The sequence below is a fragment of the Sinocyclocheilus grahami genome, unplaced genomic scaffold (genome assembly GCF_001515645.1).
Source record: "Sinocyclocheilus grahami isolate Dianchi unplaced genomic scaffold, SAMN03320097.WGS_v1.1 scaffold176.1, whole genome shotgun sequence".
Taxonomy (NCBI): domain Eukaryota; kingdom Metazoa; phylum Chordata; class Actinopteri; order Cypriniformes; family Cyprinidae; genus Sinocyclocheilus; species Sinocyclocheilus grahami.
The window spans coordinates 3918823-3934690 of NW_015505355.1; the positions used below are offsets into that span (position 1 = coordinate 3918823).

At 37.7% G+C, this 15868-nt stretch overlaps 1 protein-coding gene across 1 annotated transcript in view; it reads right to left on the reverse strand.

Annotated features, from left to right (window-relative positions):
- Positions 1–5352: 5352 nt before the first annotated feature.
- Positions 5353–15868, reverse strand: part of LOC107593802 (F-box-like/WD repeat-containing protein TBL1XR1) — a gene marked incomplete at its 3' end in the record, with an annotated part of 22853 nt that continues 12337 nt past the window's right edge. Inside the window, exons 3-13 of the mRNA XM_016283677.1 lie at positions 12950–13095; positions 12617–12827; positions 10310–10442; positions 8777–8918; positions 8581–8644; positions 8403–8500; positions 8252–8312; positions 7831–7952; positions 6663–6737; positions 5659–5786; positions 5353–5374 (exon numbers count right to left, since the gene is read on the reverse strand). Of these exons, the coding sequence (XP_016139163.1) occupies positions 5353–5374; positions 5659–5786; positions 6663–6737; positions 7831–7952; positions 8252–8312; positions 8403–8500; positions 8581–8644; positions 8777–8918; positions 10310–10442; positions 12617–12827; positions 12950–13095 (1202 nt within the window). The remainder of the gene's footprint in view (positions 5375–5658; positions 5787–6662; positions 6738–7830; positions 7953–8251; positions 8313–8402; positions 8501–8580; positions 8645–8776; positions 8919–10309; positions 10443–12616; positions 12828–12949; positions 13096–15868) is intronic.

Sequence of the window (15868 nt, forward strand, 5' to 3'; positions counted from 1 at the left end):
TCCATAGCGCCATCACTTTACAGTGTCGCAATGACCATCATTTGTCAGTGCCTCACTCCTCAAAGTTTGTAATCGTGTCGAAGCTGCTGCCGAAGATAAACTACATTGAAGTGAAAGTGAAGTGACATGTGGCCAAGTATGGTGACCCATACTTGGAATTAGTGCTCTGCATTTAACCCATCCTAAGTGCACACACACACAGCAGTGAACACACACACACCGTGAACACACACCCGGAGCAGTGGGCAGCCATTTATGCTGCGGCACCCGGGGAGCAGTTGGGGGTTCGGTGTCTTGCTCAAAGGCACCTCAGTCGTGGTATTGAAGGTGGAAGAGAGCGCTGTACATTCATTCCCCCCACCTACAGTCCCTGCAACCTTTGGGTTACGAGTCCGACTCTCTAACCATTAGGCCACGACTTCCCAACAGATGGGCACTATTTGAATGGGTTCCTATGGAGACCGAAACTGAAGAGCATCCAATTGGAAGTTAGAATTCGTTATGGTGGCGTTCATCGTTTACTCAGGAAAAAGGTCTATATAGTGGCGGAAATATCTTCCACAAATTATGTATTTATGGCTATAAAATAATAAATTATTATTATTATTAGCAGGAGCAGTATTGCTAAAAAAAAAAGAAATATCACTATTGTAATGTTTTGCTGTCAAATAAAAATTTAGTATTTAAATATTACAATTATAATATAATAGGATTAAAAATAGGATTAATACAATTTTATTTAACCATTAAAAAGGAGTCCAGAAAAATTTAAATGGAAAAAAAAATGGAATCCAGAAAAATTAAAACAGAAAAAACAGATTTTGGGAAAAAATAAAACAGATTTCATAGGGCCCTACTTTTATGCTTCTCATTACAAGTATGGAAGGATGGCTAGCACATGTTGTTGTTCTCAAATGCATGTAAAAGTGACCAAACTCAGGATTAAAAAAAAAAAAAATGCAGAGACGTAGTTTGGGTGGAGCAGCATTTACGGTGAACTAAGCTATACTGACAACACCGGTGAATAATGAACCGCTCACGTGTAAGAAGGCTCTGAATCATGATTTTGGTTTTATTTTAATTAATCGTGCAGCCCTACTTAAAACTATAATGGCTTTCAAACAGATTCAGTTCATGCTGTATCTACATCATAGCCAAAGGACATTTAAGTGACTTTGCTTTGCAACACAGAAACTCACCGATCCATCTGATGCACTTGCGCCCACTTTGTCTCCAGTGGAGTTCCAGCATACTTCAAAAATCCCCCCCGTGCCTCTGTAGCTGTTGACTAAAGCACCACTCTGTAAGGAGGAAAATGAAACTCGAGTTTAAAACACTAATCATAGTGACAGATCAATATGTCAGCCAGGCCAGTTAATGGCCAGCAGATGAAAACTGTATCGATGATTAATGTAAAGGCCCATTCACACCAAGAACGATAAATTTAACCTCTTAAAACCCGAGAAAAGATTTTTAGGGAAAAAAAAGTTTTTTTCATGTCTTTATATAGTTTAGAGCATAAAAAAAAGTAAAAAATTATTTTTCATTCATAAGTTATGCTATGTCCTCGGTAGAGGACATCGGGACTCAATTTAAAAAAATAAAATAAAAAAAAGAAAGACAAAAACAATAGATTTTTTAAATACACCAATACACCAAAGTTTTTTTTTTTTTACCAAACTTTGTATAAAGATGATTCTCAACTATGTTATAACAGAATATTTGATATACCATTTTTCTTACTGCAAAATGTGTGTAAAATGGCCATAAACAGGTTTTCTCATTATATACAATGTATCTATAAACTAAACCTAATTTGCATATTAATGTGTTTTGGGGCAACATGTAATGAAAAAAGAAGTGTAATAATGGGAGTAATATTTGACAAGATTTTCATAATATATAATATTTCATAGAATATTGAAACAATTTCTTTCCCGATTCATTTGTTATGTCTCCCAAAATGCTAATAAACATGCTTTTAGTCCCAGTGTCCTCATATGAGGACATGTATGAAATCAACATCCTGTTTTGTAACAGAAAGTCATATTTTGATTTGAAACCCCATAACATTTTCCTGAGATGTTGATTTATGACAGACAGTTTAAAAATTAGACAGATTTAAATGATAATTACAAAATATTATCATATTTCCGTAAGAGTGTCACTAACTTAATATTAGACATATTTGAAGACCAAGGAGAGGGAGTGGTCACAGTGAAACATCCAAGCATTTAGTATCTCTGAAAAGCCCTGAATGTGCTCTGTACAGGACACCCAGACTTACAACTGTGGCATTTATAGTCTCAGAGAAATTCACTACAATATAATGTCCTCATATGAGGTCACGGGGTCTCAGGAGGATAAAGATAAGGATATTAGCCTCCACACCAGCAAACGATACCTTCTGTTTATTCGAAGCGCACGCTCGACTGCCGCTTTAAATTCTCAACCTCGTGACAGCAGGATTAATTCTGATTGGCTATCAATATTTTTATCGTTCATCAGCTGGAAAAAAACGTTCCGAAAGTGATTCCAATGATATTGTTTCTCTGTGCCTTTATCGTTATAGGTGTGGTGTGGGGACTCTGCTATTCTATAATATTGAGAACGATTTTAAGAACTATATCTTTATCTTTATAGTTATCACCCTTGGTGTGAACGGGGCTTAAGTCTGATACTCTTAAGTAGATTTATCAAAACACTTGATAGACTGGTCTTATGCCTAAACATCTAAATTAGGGTATACATGGCTAAACTGATGTTGCCATTTGGAAGGCAGAACATTTTAAAAATGAATATTAAAAACAGCAGTTCAGTCAATGTACTGTTAGGAGTAACTGAATAACTCGGGATATTGGTTTATTTCGCGTCAGAGGGAGTGTCAGGCACGTTTATAAACCGAATAACTTAAGTAATTTGTGGATTAGTACGTACTGGAGACGCAAACTGTTTCAAATGATTCAGTTCGATTAGGTGTTTTGTTTGCTTTTTGCGATATTCTCGATAATATCAAGTCGCACATCCTTAAAACAACAATTACAATATTATCGCAGACCATACATATCGCACACCCCTATACTGTTTAGATTTTTATAATGCATTGTCTTCTTATTGATCCACCAGTTCACATTTAAAGCTCTGCGTGTTTGCAGGGAAAAACATGGGTCGATTTTTGCATCGGTCTGAACTCTAAACAAAACAACAGTTTTATTGAAAATGCTCATTCTCTGCCAGCAGGTGGAGTGTTTGCTAGAAATATAACCGTTTCCCCGGTAACAGCAGAACACAAATCACCAGACTTTGAACATGCAGCACTCGTGTTTATTCAATGAAACCATAGCCTTTTGAAGTTTAATCATCACATTCAGCTATATCGCAATTCTGGTCTTTCCGTCCCCAAATTTAAGACCTCTTGAAATCATAATTAAAACTTTCTTGTACAATTTAAGACTTTTTAAGGCCTTAAATTTGATACAACTAAATTTAAGACTTTTTTAGGACCCGCGGAAACCCTGATTATATGTTATCATTTTATATTATTAATATTGGACAGTATTAGACTTTTTTTTTTTCTTTCTTGTATCAGTCAACAATGGATGTTTAATAATTCACAATGATTTCTACAATTTTTACAATTAGATTTCCGTTGACGTCTTCTAATTCTCATATATAGTTAATTTTTAAAAACACTTGTTCATTCTGTACATTATATTTCTTCATGAAAGGAATTAATTATCAGCTTATACACAACCTTTCAAAGGTTTGGGGTCAGTAAGATTGTTTTTTTTTTAAATATATTTATATTTTTAGGGATGCACCGAAATGAAAATTCTTGGCCGAAGCCGAAACCGAACAAAATGAAACACTGGGCCGAAGGCTGATATGTTTTCATTTTATATTATAAATATTGGACATATTTAGACTTTTTTTTTTCTTTCTTGTATCAGTCAACAATGGATGTTTAATAATTCACAATGATTTCTACAATTTTTACAATTAGATTTCCGTTGACGTCTTCTAATTCTCATATATAGTTAATTTTTAAAAACACTTGTTCATTCTGTACATTATATTTCTTCATGAAAGGAATTAATTATCAGCTTATACACAACCTTTCAAAGGTTTGGGGTCAGTAAGATTGTTTTTTTTTTTAAATATATTTATATTTTTAGGGATGCACCGAAATGAAAATTCTTGGCCGAAGCCGAAACCGAACAAAATGAAACACTGGGCCGAAGGCTGAATACGTTTTTTCGATTTTTTCTCCCCATGTATTTTGCCAAATTTTTTTTCACCATTGCATAAATTAAAAAGCCAAAATGTGCTTTTTACAGTTTTTTTCTTGCTTTTCAAAGAAAAAAATCAATTACAAAACAACAATTTAAAAATATTTAACACTGAACATTAACATTCTAGCACACACTATACCAACAAAGCACAATTTAACTTGTGTTAGTAAAATAATAATTTTTGGCCATCAGACCCCCTTCTTGAATCAGGCATGTATTTTTTTTTTTACTGTACAAATAAATGCAACCTTGCTGAGAAGAGACTTCTTTTAAAACATTATAAAATATTACAGATCCTAATTTGAACACTATGTGTGAATGTTATAATAAATGTATTAACAGAGCATTATTATTGTCTTACTTTTTATTTTATTTTACAGAACAGTAAAATTACAATACTAACATTTTTGAATGTTGATAAGAGTTCTTGCGTTTTCTCAACTTTTATTTTGGTGGAAACGCACAGGAAGACCTTAATGCTTCTTTTTGTTGACAACAGCAGATTTATAAATGAGTCTCATTACGAATACGTCGTACGTATCACATTGTCACGTGCCTTGTAAAAATATGACTGAGGAACTGAGGAGTAACACTGTTTTAACGCAGATTTTCCTTGCGCTTTGGACTTTGAATGCTGGTTAACAAGCAGATCTACTGCGAGTCCGTGCAGCGCCATCAGAATACATGCAATGCGCGCGTGTATTAGAAAACATGACGTTTTGCAGTTTATTTACTAATTGGAGGTAGAGCTTTTTCGCATTTGGCTCCCAAACTCTGGAATAGCCTTCCTGATAACGTTCGGGGTTCAGACACTCTCTCTCTGTTTAAATCTAGATTAAAGACACATCTCTTTGGCCAAGTGTTCAAATAATGCATTACTTATTTGACATTATTATTCCTTTATGAACAAATAATTTTTGCTTGGTTGGAACAGCAGCTACGCTAATTATGTCTCTATTTGTTTCTGCCACGGGATTGACATCACGTGGTAACTAGGAACTACACAAGCTTCAGTCTGGATCCAGAACACCTGAGAAGAGATGATTCAAATCCCTCAGAGGACCTCAGAGGACCTGCCAACCCTGAAACAACATAAACTACCAAATTTTGCTACAAGTTTGATTGCAACATATAATCATTGCTGTTAATAGTGATCATTGTCTGTTTGTTTACGTCATTAACTGAATTGTACTGTACATTTCTGCCATATGTACATCAATTTGACAGTCACCACTGACAAGCTACTACTAAATATATTGTAGAAACTTAATTTTCTGTAAAGCTGCCTTGCAACGATTTGTATCGTGAAAAGCACTATACAAATAAACTTGAATTGAATTGAACTGAATGGTGGCTGGTTGTGTACCTGGCCAGCATGAGGTTGGCATTGGGGTTGTTGGTTCCAGGGCCAGTTGGGCTCCATTTGATGGTGTAGATCTCCTTACTGTGGGCTTGCAGGTCATGAACACAAGTGTCCTGTTTCATGCTCCAAAGCTAACGTTCAATACAAATCACAATATCATTATAACACTCACTCACTCACTCAAAGTGGCCCTATTATGCCATTTCAAATATTGCCTTTCATGCAGTGTGTAATGTAGCTGTATGTGAATGTAAACGATCTGGAAAGTTGTAAAGCTGAAAGTGCACAATAAATAAAGTTATTGTCTCCCAAAATAAAGAATAGACTCTGACAGCTGAAACGAGTCGTTAGTAATTCGAATCCCACTTCCGTGACGGCTACATGTCACGGGTAACACATTTGCATAATGCGCGGCCTATGTTCTACGTTGGCCGGCCGCGAACAACTTGACCCCGCCCACAAACACATCATTCTACTGACGACTGCTTCTCTAATCTCGGCGAGTTCAACGCGGGATTCACAAAATGCTTGCTATTGAAAGATGGATCAGTATCCTGTTTATTTGGACCAGCTGCTCCACTGAATCACAACCTGTAAGTATGATAAATAATAGATGATTATATTTTCTATAGAGCGTTCAAAATACAGAACTATTGAAATAGGCGTATCATTTACGAAACACGCTGTACGCCGTAGACCAATCACAACAGGCTAGGCCATCTGACCAATCAGAGCAGAGCAGGCTCACGGAAAGGAGGGGCTTAGAGAGACTGAATCTTTGAACAAATCGTTTGAGAATCGCTGGAAAATTAGGTGATATTAAATGCATATTTTTAGAAAACAAAAGATTTTTTTGACCTTGCATGCATGTAATCCTATTGTAGGAGACTTTAATTAAATTAAATTTTAGGAACCATAAAAATGGCATAACAGGGGCACTTTAATGCAAACACATTAGTAAAAAGCTAAATCATCAAAAGAGAAATAGCTGGTTGGCTGTATCTCACCTTTAGGGTCATGTCATCAGAGCAGGAGGCCAATAGATTTCCTGTTGGATCCCATTTGATTGCATTGACTTCATTCTGAGAATAAAGGAGTGCAAATCATCAGTGATGTAATCAGTTAGTATGCTTAACCCTAAAATGTTGTATCTATCATATTTGGTGCATATTTGCTTATCCATGATCCTCAGGAAAAAGGACTTCTAATTTTCAACAACAACAACAAAAACCCCTGCTGATTTTGTAATGGCAAGAAAAAATGTTATATTGTTACTGAGATTACAGATGAATAAAAGAGTTCTAGCTCAAACAGCAGAGCATAGTGCTAGCAATGCTGATATCATGGGCTTGATTCCCACATAATGCCTGAACTTTAAATGTGTCGTCTGCATGCAGCGCAAGTCGCTTTGGATAAAAGTGCCTGCCAAATGCAGAAATTTGGATTTGTTTACTAAATATTTCGTACATGAGACAAACTAAAAACAAAATTGAAAATGTCTATTCAAAATGATACAGCAGGTATTTCAATCATCATTGTAATGCATTTTCAACCATAATAAAAATGAACATTCAATCACTAATTAAAACAATTGAAAACTTTAGGATCATTTTATTAAGATATATTTACAGGGATAGATAATTATATCTATGTTTTTTTATATACACAGCCTGTTCTGTAAGAACATTTTTGCCACTATAATTTTATTTATTCACAATCTCTTTTATGTCTGTGTAAATTATATTACATTAGATTAAATATTAATAATAATAAATATATTTATACATTTATTTATTTATATAATCTTTGTTTTTTTTCCCTTTGTTGGCATTGAAACTTTGTTCTGACCACCAAAATGTTTTTAGTTTAGAAATAAATAAATAAATGCCTCAAATGTGAGATAGATATATATGCATGTGTACACTCACACACATATGTTTTTTTTTTGATTGTTCAAAAGACAGTTTGATAAAAAAAAACTATTTGATAAAAAAAAAAAAAAAAAAAAGTGTATTTCTGACTTCATATGTAATTCTTTACAGGGTCAAAATATCACTTTTTAGGGTTTCTGAGAGACCAAACAGTCCATGCAAAAAGAAAAAAAAATGTAAATATTGATGAAGCTTTAACAAGAGAATATATGCAATAGTAGAATATCTAATGTAAGTGGCTTACTGTGTGGCCCTGGAATGTTTTGACTGGTCTGTCCTGGCCCAGTTTACACACGTGAATGCACATGTCCGTGCTGCAAGAGGCAAACGTGTTGTTGCTCTGCCAGTCCACGTCCAGAGCTGGAGCTGCAGGCGGAAAAAGTTTTCAAAATTGAAACCAAAAGTAGATTTCTATCTATAATAAAGAACCCTTCTCTCAGTGGGCGTTAAAAAAGAATTCCACAGCTAATCGCTATACCGAAGATTCTGCAGTTCACATCATAAACAATATAGCTGAGAAAACCTGCCATGGTTCATGTTCATTAATGTGCATTAATTAGTGAATTTAACAGTTTTCTCCCTCAGTTTTCAACTGGATTAGCAATAATGTCAAGGTCAGCTTTGGATAAATGAATGTCCTGCTTGTGGTGATTTTTGTTACTCACCTGAATGGAATGGAAACTGCTGTTTGGCCTCTCCCGTGTGTGCATCCCAAATAATGGTGGTCTGAAAGGTGCAGATTCACATTAGCATCTCAACCTCACCACATCATCTCATTTTGACAGTATATGATAATCACATAAGATTATACTGTACCTTATCAACACCAGCGCTGAGGATAAAATTTCCTTTCTTGTTCCACTTTAAAGCAAATATGGGACCTTTGTGCTGCCCCAGTGTACTGGCAAGATTACCTGACAGTTAAGGGACACTTGTTAGATAAACAGGATTTTGTAATTGATGATGTAATGATTTGTAAGTTAACAAAGCTCACCATCTTTAGTCCATATCCTGGCAAAGCCATCATAGGATCCTGTGGCGAGAAGTGTACCTTCACTCTGTCCAACACAAAAATATGAATTTGAGTAATTTGTTCTTTGTATGAAGTGTGTGGAATAAAGAAAGAGGCTCAGATGCAAAAGTTGCATGCAGGGTTACTGCAGTTCATAAGCGCTACTCCCAGCACTCACATTCCAGTCCAGTGAGGTGACGTCTTTGTTACTGGGTACATCCTGCCCCCCCTCCCGAATGCAGTGCCGCAGCACCAGCTGAGTGGATCCTCCTGCGTTGTTCTCACTCAGGTTCCAGATCCGTGCGGTTGAGTCTCCAGAGCTGATGGCAACAACAAAACACAGCGATGAATTCCCATCCAAAAAGTACAGGTCATTAAAGGGTCATGAAACCCCAGACTACTTTTTCTGAGATTTTAGCAGAGGTGTTTGTGTTGCACATCATAGAAGCCAATGTTAGCATCTGATAATTTTAACTGTTGGAGAAAAGTGGTTAATTTGAAGCTTTTTTGCGCTATTTTCATCTTCCAGGTTTAAAATCTACATCGTGTTGACGTCACAATTCGTGACGTGGCAATGGACTATAGTACATCGATGACACGCCGGTGTCTATTAAATTATTCATGAGACTGCATATTCTTATCCTATGAGAAGACGCTTCGCTTAATTATTCACAACAGCATGTGTTGATTTGCTATGACAGATGTTTCAGACTGTGAGATGACGTCGCGCACATTAACTGAGAGAAAGGTTCATGGATCGAAGAAGAGTGTTTGTTTTTGCTTTGTAATAAGAGTCCGGCACAAACGCGATTCATTCACTTGGTGAGCATAACCATTTTTACAGCTCTGACACCCGTCAAAAGGCTTATATAAACGCCACAGAATAAGTTGTATTAAGAGTCCGGCACAAACGCGATTCATTCACTTGGTGAGCATAACCGTTTTTACAGCTCTGACACCCGTCAAAAGGCTTATATAAACGCCACAGAATAAGTTGTAAGAGGTGCAACATAGTATAGGTTCATATATATGTTTTCGATGCAGAGCGTAAATGGCTGTGCATTTATGTTTTTAAAGGGGTCATATGATGTTGCTAAAAAGAACATTATTTTGTGTATTTGGTGTATTGAAATGTGTTTATGCGGTTTAAGGTTCAAAAAACACATTTTCCACATACTGTACATTATTGTTTCTCCTCTATGCCCCGCCTTTCTGAATCACGTAGATTTTTACAAAGCTCATCGGTCTGAAAAGCGAGGTGTGCTCTGATTGGCCAGCTATCCAGTGCGTCGTGATTGGCCGAATACCTCAAGCGTGTGACGGAAATGTTACGGCTCTTAACATACTCTGATGCCTTGTCCCGGCCGGAGCGATGAGACAAAAACATTAAAACCCACAATAAACAAGGCATTTGTTGCATCCAGTGGGGACATAATTACGGATTATAATGACTTATACAGTCTTTTTCTGTTTCTGAAGCGCACTACAACTTCTACTGCAAGCTCTAGCCAAGTATTTGAATGTTGTGCAGCAAGCTCATTGGCTGCTGATGCAAAAGAAATCAGTCAGATACGCCATGAGAAAAATGGTGTCATTATTTCGGATTGAGATAGAAACTATAATCCTGCAACCATCTAGAATTTCATGACAGAACTTTGTATTAAAATTCACAGTTTGAGAAAATAAACTGTGGCTTTGGCTTAATACCGACCCAGACGCCAGCAGCTCACTGACAGGGTTCCAAGCACAGATGAAGACCTCAGACTCGTGGCCCCGCAGCACTATGGCTTTACTGGCTGGGATCTCTACTGCCCTGTCCACCTCCATCATGTCCGAGTGGTGATCTGTCAAAAGAAGAGGCATTATCAGGGGAGGGACAACAACAGTAGATTCTACAATGGATCACAATTCTCTCTTCTAGGTTTCTGAGATAGTTTTTTTCTGTGTATGTGAGATGACACGCGTGTACACTAGAGACAGCTGTACTCTGTTTGCTGCCAATTATGCCCCAAAACACACAAAACCGTCAAGTAAATAAACTTATTTTCATGGCCGAAACTCAGACTTTATTGCACAGTATATACATTGTGAGAAACTTTGCTTGAGCGTGCGAGGTTTCAGTGTTTTTCTTTCCAAATGCTCTACGAAGGCACCTTTTATGCTGCTTGGAATGCAGTTACAATTTGATACACTAAGCTTACTTACTGACAGACATCTGCTTTCAAATGCTCAATTGCACTTTGTGTCTTTGTTCTGAAGTGAGTTTGCAGCATAAGGTTGTGTGTGACTTCATGTAAGCAGTTATGTGATTGTGATTTTAATGTAAACACAGTCAGTCATGTCTTGTCAGTTAGGACAGGATACAACATTGATATGTTAAAATAGATTTGTGCATTAGTGTGACTACAGCCTATTAGTATTGCAGCTGTCTATGACGTTAGCAGTAATAGTCAGACAGCAATAATGCTGAGAAAAAAAAAACTGTGCTTGTCTGGAAAAATTTAGATACTTAAAACACTCTCAGACACTGAAAACACATTTTGTTCATTGCTTGTAATGTGTTTCTTTGTTCCCCTTTATTTATACTTGCTTGGATGTTTTGAATCTTTATTTAGTTTAGTTAATAATTCTCAACATGTTTTGATTTAATATTAATTTGTAATTATTTTAAGAAGCAATTTGAATTCTAAAAGTAACTTAATAAAACTGCACAAATAAATTTGATATTTCAAGTCTGTTCTCTTAATGAATAATAATAAAAAGTAAGTTAAGAATTGTTTTAGAAACGGATCAGAATTGGAATGTGATTGTGAGGTGTTTAAAGATTCCCACCCCCAAACATCCTTCATCCTAAATACAACCAATGTGCTTTATTCATATATGTAACTGAACAGCCATGAAGTGTGGAGTAGGGCTTGTTGTTTGTCATTTCTCCGATAACAAATGCAGACATGATTTTATGTTTACGCGGCATGATGCAATGTGTAAAAAGAAAGTAATTATAATCCATAATTATGTCCCCACTGGATGCAACGGATGCCTCGTTTATAATGGGATTTCATGTTTTTGAATCATCGCTCCGGCCTGACAGGGCATCATCACAATATGGTGAGGGGTGTAATATTTCCGTCTCACGCTTGAGGTATTCAGCCAATCACAACGCACTGGATATCTGGCCAATCACAGCACACCTCGCTTTTTCAGACCGATGAGCTTTGTAAAAATCGACGCGTTTCAGAAAGGCGGGGCATAGAGGAGAAACAATAATGTACAGTATGTGGAAAATAATGTGTTTTTTGAACCTTAAACCGCATAAACACATTTCATTACACCAAATACACAAAATAATGTTCTTTATAGCAGCATCATATGACCCCTTTAAAAATGCATCTTTTTAAACTTAAAAATTAGAACTAAACTAAAATAAGCTTGAGTTAGGTTATAAAAAAAAAAAAAAGCTAAACAGAATAAAAAAAGAAAAAGAAAATAGCAACAACTAAAATAAAAACTCAAAATCTAGCAAATTCAAGCTAATCCAAAATATAAATAAATACTATAATAGTATAATCTCTAAAAAAAAACACTGGTTATGGTCGGAAATGTCTATTCAGGAGTCAGGACAAACTGATGGTATATCAGCAAAAACCAGAGACAAGATGTTATTTAAACAGGTCACATGCTGTATTTGTCCAATACATTTTATCGATGCCACAAATATGCAAAGAACATTCATCTGGGGTTTACAAATGTACTGTGTGAAAACTCGCAACCTGACAATCCAGGATTATTTCCTAACCCAGGGTAAAGACTGAAAACAATAACCCAGAGTTGAGAATGACCAGGGGGTAATGGCTAATCATTAATAATTAATATTGTGAAAAGCCCTCACAAGGGTAGGTAAATGCTGACAATTTTTTTTGTGGTTTTTGGTCACAGGTTCAACCATGTTATGGACTAAATAGTATTCCTTATTGACAATTCCAACAGTTTTGACAAATAATGTAGGGAGTGAGCTTACTAGACAGCGTGTGAGATCCGTTCTCCTCTCCATTAGCCGTGTTTTCTCCGTTCTTTGCAGTGGCGGCCACTGTGGTGCTGGAGGTGGCGGCAGCTTGCTGCTGAGCCAGCTTATCTTTATACACCTGCTGCCTCGTTTGCACCACGTCTGGCATCACTGCATCAATCAACGACAGCGACTCGATCGGTCGGCCATCAAACAGAGTACCGTCCTGTGACATGTTAAACAACAGGTACAAGAAGGTTGAGTAAATTTTTTCAGATTCAGCGCATCTTGCTTCAGTAATGGGCAAATTGTGAAATATCCATATCTGGTAGTGGTACCAATGCTGACCTCATTGATGCTGACTTCAGCCTCCACATACTGCAGGCCTTTCTGGATGATGGAGATTAGGGCAGCAGGGGGCACTAGAGCTCCGTTGATGTTGGACTGGCTGATGTGGCTCTCTATGCCAAAGGTGAACGCTGAGTGGGAGAAGCCTGCAGGGGAAAGGAAGACAGCTCCTGTTACCATTTAGGAACAAGTATTTGTGAATAGTGAGGTTAAAAGTATTGGTACTCTGGTTCCAAGTCAATAAAGAAACTGTAAAAATGTTACATAATCGATAACAGTCCTCCAGACCCAATTTTGCCAACTGACAGACAGGCAGCTGATTTCAAACCAGGGTTATTCTCAATAACTAAAACTTAAAGCATATTTGTTACTTGAAACTAAATAATAACTGAAATTAAATTAGTAAAATTACTACAAAGTTAACTTGTTATATTCTAGCTAGCTGCCAAGGCAATATTTTTTTAAATAAAATAAAAATAACTAAATCTAATAAATAAAAACTATTTAGACATTTAAAAAAGTGAAAAACCATCAAAATTATTATAACTAAAATGAAAGTGACAGAAAACAAAAAACTACAATAGTAAATCAATGATAATAAACACGCTTATTAAAATAAAAATAACTAAATCTAATAAATAAAAACTATTTAGACATTTAAAAAAAACAAGTGAAAAACCATCAAAATTATTATAACTAAAATGAAAGTGACAGAAAACAAAAAACTACAATAGTAAATCAATGATAATAAACACGCTTATAAAAAAAACTCGATGTGTATTTGTGTTTTAAACAACCCTGCACATTTCAAGAAAATCACTTGCATATGCAAATACAGAGTTCTGGCATGAAACTCTAGATGGTGCATGGTCTAACTCAATCTGACCTAATGACATCATTATCACATGGTACAGCTGATTGGTTCTCTCCTGTATCGGTAGCCAATGAGCTCGCTGCTCAACATTCAAATATATGACTAGTGCTTGCCGTAGCAGTTGCGGCTTGCTTCAGAAACCCTCCACCTTCCCCAGCTCCACCTGTATAGATCTGCTACGAGGTGATTTATGTACACTATATGGGGGGTTATTTCATGTATGTTATATTTGCAGCAGCAATATTTCTTACATGCTCACAGCAGCATTTTGTGGATGTATTGGCAGTAGCAAGTCTCGGTACTTGCTCTTTCGCAGCAGCAGCGTAGCAGATCTATTCCACCAAGATCAAATACATTAACATTGTCATGTACATTATCAGAACTACATTTAAAGGGGTCATATGATGTTGCTAAAAAGAACATTATTTTGTGTATTTGGTGAAATGAAATGTGTTTATGCGGTTTAAGGTTAAAAAAAACAAATTTTCTACATACTGTACATTATTGTTTCTCCTCTATGCCCCCACCTTTCTGAAACGCGTCGATTTTTACAAAGCTCATTGGTCTGAAAAGCATGGTGTGCTCTGATTGGCCAGCTATCCAGTGCATCGTGATTGGCCGAATACCTCAAGCTTGTGACGGAAATGTTATGCCCCTTACCATACTGTGATGCCTTGTCCCGGCACGACGAGACAAAAACATTAAAAGCCATTATAAACGAGGCATTTGTTGCATCCAGTGGGGACATAATTACGGATTATAATGACTTATACTGTCTTTTTACGCGCTGCATTGAATCGCGCCGCATAAACATAAAACCATGTCTGCATTTGTGATCGGAGAAATTACAAACGCTACTCTACACTGCTCAAAACTCGCATTTGAATCATCAGTGGCAAATTCTTTAACTATAAAAACGTACTTGCAGTCTATGAGTCAGAACAGCCGGCATTGTGGTCTACTCTACCAGGATCAGGAAACAGTCCTCCATAAAATGCGCTGGACACATCGGAATATTTGGGTTGAACTGTTCTGGAACAGTGTTGTAAATACAACAACTACTGATTTCTAGTCGTGCCCTCTTTTGAAAGGCCAAACAAAGTAGTTTCGCTTTCACAACGAAACACAGCGTCACACACAGCGATCTAGAGTGAGCGGAGGCCGGAGGCCTAGAGTGAGCAGCGGCCGGCGCCCTAGAGTGAGCGGAGGCCGGCTTGAGTGAGCGGCGGCGGGCAGGCTTGCGGCAACCACATGTGGCGACCCCGGGCTGGACTCCGCTTGTCCACAGTGAAAGCCGATCCGGCGATCCACAATGTGAAGTTGATGTATTTCCTCAGCGACCAGCATGGATCAGCTCCAGGCATGACGAAGCGGATATCTTCCTCTTTTGGAAGGCCAAACAAAGTAGTTTCGCTTTCACAACGAAACACAGCGTCACACACAGCGATCTAGAGTGAGCGGAGGCTGGAGGCCTAGAGTGAGCAGCGGCCGGCGCCCTAGAGTGAGCGGAGGCCGGCTTGAGTGAGCGGCGGCGGGCAGGCTTGCGGCAACCACATGTGGCGACCCCGGGCTGGACTCCGCTTGTCCACAGTGAAAGCCGATCCGGCGATCCACAATGTGAAGTTGATGTATTTCCTCAGCGACCAGCATGGATCAGCTCCAGGCATGACGAAGCGGATATCTTCCTCTTTTGGAAGGCCAAACAAAGTAGTTTCGCTTTCACAACGAAACTACGTCAAAGACGGCGGCCTACAGTGAGCAGAGGCCGGGGGCTAGCGTGAGGAACGGCCGGAGGGTTAGAGTAAGCAGAGGCAGTTGGGCTTGAGAACGGCGCGGCTGGCGATTTTGACAAAGGAGCGTCCGGAAGGACATGTGACGACCCCGGGCTGGACTCTGCTTCGTCCACGGTGAAAGCCGATCCGGCGATCCACAGCACAAAGTTGTAGTATTTCCTCAGCAACCAGCACGGATCAGCTCCAGGCATGACGAAGCAGATATCGTCCTCTTTTGGAAGACCAAACAAAGTAGTTTCGATTTCACAACGA